The sequence below is a fragment of the Lactuca serriola genome, chromosome 9 (assembly GCF_051521515.1).
Source record: "Lactuca serriola cultivar US96UC23 chromosome 9, Lser_US96UC23_V15, whole genome shotgun sequence".
NCBI lineage: Eukaryota > Viridiplantae > Streptophyta > Magnoliopsida > Asterales > Asteraceae > Lactuca > Lactuca serriola.
Window position 1 is genome coordinate 38,762,863 of NC_136416.1, and position 4,862 is coordinate 38,767,724.

The 4,862-nt window shown below is 31.9% G+C and overlaps 1 protein-coding gene across 1 annotated transcript; it reads left to right on the plus strand.

Moving 5' to 3' along the window:
• Positions 1 to 400: 400 nt before the first annotated feature.
• Positions 401 to 3,920, plus strand: LOC145073206 (ERBB-3 BINDING PROTEIN 1-like). The gene is made up of 10 exons (XM_079019767.1): positions 401 to 598; positions 720 to 824; positions 1,281 to 1,365; positions 1,462 to 1,611; positions 1,728 to 1,881; positions 2,663 to 2,878; positions 2,976 to 3,112; positions 3,240 to 3,331; positions 3,408 to 3,587; positions 3,670 to 3,920. Exons 2-10 carry the CDS (start codon positions 731 to 733, stop codon positions 3,738 to 3,740), a joined length of 1,179 nt encoding a protein of 392 aa, XP_078875893.1. The 5' UTR covers positions 401 to 598; positions 720 to 730; the 3' UTR covers positions 3,741 to 3,920.
• The last annotated feature ends 942 nt before the right edge of the window (positions 3,921 to 4,862 follow it).

Here is a 4,862-nt window from a genome sequence, read left to right on the forward strand (position 1 = left end):
TCTGGATTTTGGATATCCAAAAAATTCGGATAATTTCGGATTATTCATATCATATTCAAATTCGATTATTTATGTACCAGACTCAATGTGGCTATATCTATCATCGTGCATAACATATAAAACTTTATAACCCTCTTAAGAAGATGGACTCTTGGCGGTCGCTCATGTTATCCATAGTCGGAGTCGCGCCACCGTTTTCAAACAAAAAAAACTAAATTTCAAACCGAAAAAACCGTTTACTTGCCGTTTCTTTGTGATTAAAAAAAAAACAAATGAAGATTTGGATTCGATTCTACCCTAAAACCGATCAATTATCAACCATGTACCATGTACGTAGGATACCACATACTCATTCCTGATAACTTAGGATCTTGTAGTGATTTAATACCTTATAGATGTAAATAGTTGCACAATGAACGTGAACCAGGCAAAAACCCTAAAAAACAGTGCAACCTAACATAGGACACCCAGTATAAAAGCAAAACCGCGGCCGATCCCCAAACCCTAACCTCAAGTGCAAACACAACACCGAGCCACACTCTGTCGTTCATTTCTCTTTCCTTAAACCCTAACATATATTCTCTGCGGATTTATTCTGGTAAGCTATCTTCTACAAATTGCAATTCGTTTCTCTTCCCAATTCACAATTTCAGTGATCCCCTTTGTTTTTCTTTGTAACTTCTTTACCTGATTATTGGCTTTTGTAACGGTAATTGTAGTTTGAAGAAACATGTCGGACGATGAAAGAGGGGAAGAGAAGGAGTTGGATCTTTCCTCTCCTGAAGTTGTAACCAAATACAAATCGGCGGCCGAGATTGTCAACAGTAAATACCATTCATCGCTTAATTTTCACATGTCCGATTTTGATTATGCCATTTATCTTGATTTTCTGCTCTACAAGTGTCATTTTTCGTGTCTACGCATTTTTTAATAGTTTTTGAGTCATTTGAGAAATGTTCAAGAAAGCAGGCAACTTATCTTCACTTCAATCATGTTTCTTTTTGCTAATTAGGATCAGAAAAGGGCCAAATTTACAATGCAATTAGGGAAATGTACTGTTATATTGTCGAAACAATCAAATTGGGTATTTAGGGTCGACAGAATCAAATTTGATAAACCAGGTCTGAGGCTGTAGTAAGGTTTATTATTGAGATCATGTTATCTACATATACGATGCTTTAATCAAATGTGATTTTGTACATGAATGTTTATTCCCTTCCATCAAAAATAGTCTTTTTATTCTTGATGCTAAATATGATACACCTTGATCAATTTTTCAGAGGCGTTGCAGTTGGTTTTGTCAGAATGCAAGCCCAACACCAAGATTGTTGACATTTGTGAGAAAGGGGATTCATATATCAGAGAGTAAGCTTTTATCTTGTTCATTTTCTACCTAAATATACTACTAGAGATTTATATTTATTTACCTTGACCTGATAATTGCATTATCTTTTAACACAGGCAAACTGGGAGTATGTACAAGAATGTAAAGAAGAAGATTGAAAGAGGTGTTGCATTTCCAACATGTCTGTCTGTGAACAACACAGTCTGCCATTACTCTCCTCTTGCAAGCGATGAGACAGTCTTAAAAGAAGGCGACATATTGAAAATGTAAGTTTTTATACTGTTTATATAAAAAGTTAATGAGATGATTTGAGGCTATTGTTATTATTATTTATTAGTATAAAAAATGGAATCAGATGATTGTTTTTTTTTTTTTGTTTCAGTGACATGGGGTGCCATATTGATGGTTTCATAGCTGTTGTGGGGCATACACATGTTCTTCAGCAAGGTCCAGTCACAGGAAGAGCAGCTGATGTTATTGCTGCTGCAAATACTGCTGCTGAGGTTGCACTAAGGCTTGTGAGACCTGGAAAAAAGGTAATTTATTTGATGTTTTTCATTACCACATTTATTTCTCTTTATTGTATTGTGAAAGTAATAAAGTATATCTTTTTGTTTTACTTTTATGTTTTTGATAAGCCATGGTTTCTCTAAATGATGCAGTGTTTATTGGGCTATGGAGTACTTCCTCCTGTGATGCTTTTTATAGTCATAGTTACACTGATAGAGCATCATGACTTTTACCATGTTTTAAAAACTTTTTGTCTTCCAATAACTCTATGGATCTCTTTTTCCTGTTTTTTAGCAGTTTCAAATATAAAATCGTCTGTCTTTTTACGGATGACATGGTTTTTTCTAAATGATTTCTTTTTGCCTTTTTAAGCTTTTTAAGGATTCCATCTGTTTATTATCTGTATCTTATATTAAAATGACTCAGTTATTTCTTTTTTAAAAGCTGTTTTGTTATTTTCTATTTGTTCTCATTAGTCTAATACACCTTTTATTTTGTTTTTGGCTTTTGTAAGGTCTCCTATGGTGTATATACCACATGATTTCCCTATGTGATGTATTTATTTACAGGCTATGGAGTACTTCCTCCTATGATGCTTTTAATAGTCATAGTTACACTGATAGTGAATCATGTTTCTTTTTCCCTTTCTAATCTTTTATAGTCATTTTGTATATTTCCAAAGATACACTTTTTAAGTTGTTTCTGATCTCTATAAGGTCTCCTCTTTCAGAATTTTATATGAAATAAACCTGTTCTTGAAGTTTTTTTTAAGAAAATTCATGTATTTGTTCCTTTTCTTTAATGCAGAACCAAGACGTGACAGAAGCCATTCAAAAGGTTGCAGCTGCATACGACTGCAAAATCGTTGAAGGGGTTTTAAGTCATCAAATGAAGCAATTTGTGATTGATGGAAACAAAGTGGTTTTAAGTGTCTCAAATCCTGATACAAGAGTTGATGATGCTGAATTTGAGGAGAATGAAGTCTATGCAATCGATATAGTCACAACCACAGGAGACGCAAAGGTAATCAATTAATCCACTCAACTCCGGAATGGAATCTCAAATTCCAAATCCATCGGAATCCACAATCCGTATTATATAATTGATATCTGTTTTGCAGCCAAAGTTGTTGGATGAGAAACAGACCACTATTTATAAAAGAGCAGTTGACAAAAACTATCACTTGAAAATGAAATCATCACGTTTCATATTCAGTGAAATCAGTCAAAAGTTCCCAATCATGCCATTTTCAGCTAGGTTTGTTTTTTATTTTATGTTTTAATTTTATCATTTTCAAAATTGCATATATATATATATATATATATATATATATATATATATATATATATATATATATATATATTATGTGTTTAATTTGTGATAGGGCTTTGGAAGAGAAGCGTGCTCGATTAGGATTGGTTGAATGTGTGAATCATGAGCTTTTGCAGCCATACCCTGTTCTTCATGAAAAGCCTGGTAGGATTGTAGGAAGGAAATTTATATTTATATATTATATTTTTTCTAGGATATATAATAATAATATTTTATGCAGGTGATTTTGTTGCACATATCAAGTTCACAGTGCTACTAATGCCAAATGGATCGGATCGTATCACTTCACATAGTCTGCAGGAGTTGCAGCCTACAAAAGCCGTTGATGATCCTGAAATTAAAGCTTGGTTAGCATTAGCTGTTAAGAGCAAGAAGAAAGGTGGTGGCAAGAAGAAGAAAGGTAATAATTTAATTTTTTTTTTATAATTTATATAATGGAAGTGTGACACTTTTTTTTTTTTTTTATAAAAATAAATATGAAGGTAAGAAAGGTGAAAAGGGAGAAGGTGATGAAGCGGTGGCAATGGAGGAAACAACAAATGGCGAAAGTTGAATATTTTGATTTGTGTAATTTTGAGAATTTGAATGAAATTTTGGTTCCTCCAGAGTTGGTTTTTCTTGAAGGATATGATGAGAGCATTTCATTTGAGTTGTTTTCTTTGATGGGAAATACAACCCATAAAACAAAGTCTTTCTTGAAATAACATATTCGCATGTTTTGTTGGAGGATCAATCTTTGTGTTGTTTCTATTACTTTCTTGCATTTAGCGAGACATTTAGATAATTAATTTTAAACAAATATGTAAGAATACATATTTTCTTATAAAAGGAGTTGAGGCATTTTAGATTATTTTTACCTAAAGAGTTTTAAATTAGAATATCATGACTCTTTGTATTATCTTCTTTCTTTTTGTTCGATAATAATATCAACTATTTTGAGCCAGGGAGATGTGATTTTGTATGCCCTGGGCGACCATGTTTATGTTAGAATAAAATCTGTTATTTGTAAATCCAATCCAATAATTAGTGAAAGAGAAATTAAATATCCTTTTATTTTTCTTTCTATTTATCTTATTCATTTTATAATTTTTCATTTAAAATTATGAAAATTATGACAAGTGTGTTAAGTATTAATTTTATCTAAATATAATATTTGTCACCGTTTCATATGGGTAGGAAGTTAAATAGGAAAAAAAGATAGGAAGATATTTAATTTCTCTTAGCGAAACTAAATAAATCGATTTGTTTACCCTATTTATATAGATGAGTTGAGTTGGGATTGAAATTTCAAACTTGATATCAATCATCAACCAATATAACAAGTTGAGATGGATTAAAAAGTTCAACTGTTGACATGATCCAATGTCCATGTGGACACATAGTACAATGTTGGAAGAGAAGGGGTTAAATTTCGCTATATGAAAATGTTGGATTGAGAGGAAGATGGAAGTAGCCAAAGTAAGAAACTAACAACGTAATAGTGGATATGTGGTAAAACATTCTTGGACGTAATTACAAATGCTATAATACAAATCCGATAAGGACAAGGGTGATGCTACACTTTTAGAAAAGATGTCCATGTATACTTTTTGATTTTTTTTAGATTATATCGTATTTTTAGTTGAACATCCTTAAAAAATTAAGATGCATCCAGTTATATATTTCTATTAATAGG

Excerpts from the sequence above, each read along its gene's own strand:
- LOC145073206 (XM_079019767.1), top strand. The coding sequence starts at position 731 with ATGTCGGACGATGAAAGAGGGGAAGAGAAGGAGTTGGATCTTTCCTCT. Across the intron at positions 1,366-1,461 it reads GGGGATTCATATATCAGAGA|GCAAACTGGGAGTATGTACA; the intron begins GTAAGCTTTTAT and ends CTTTTAACACAG. Across the intron at positions 2,879-2,975 it reads CAACCACAGGAGACGCAAAG|CCAAAGTTGTTGGATGAGAA; the intron begins GTAATCAATTAA and ends TCTGTTTTGCAG.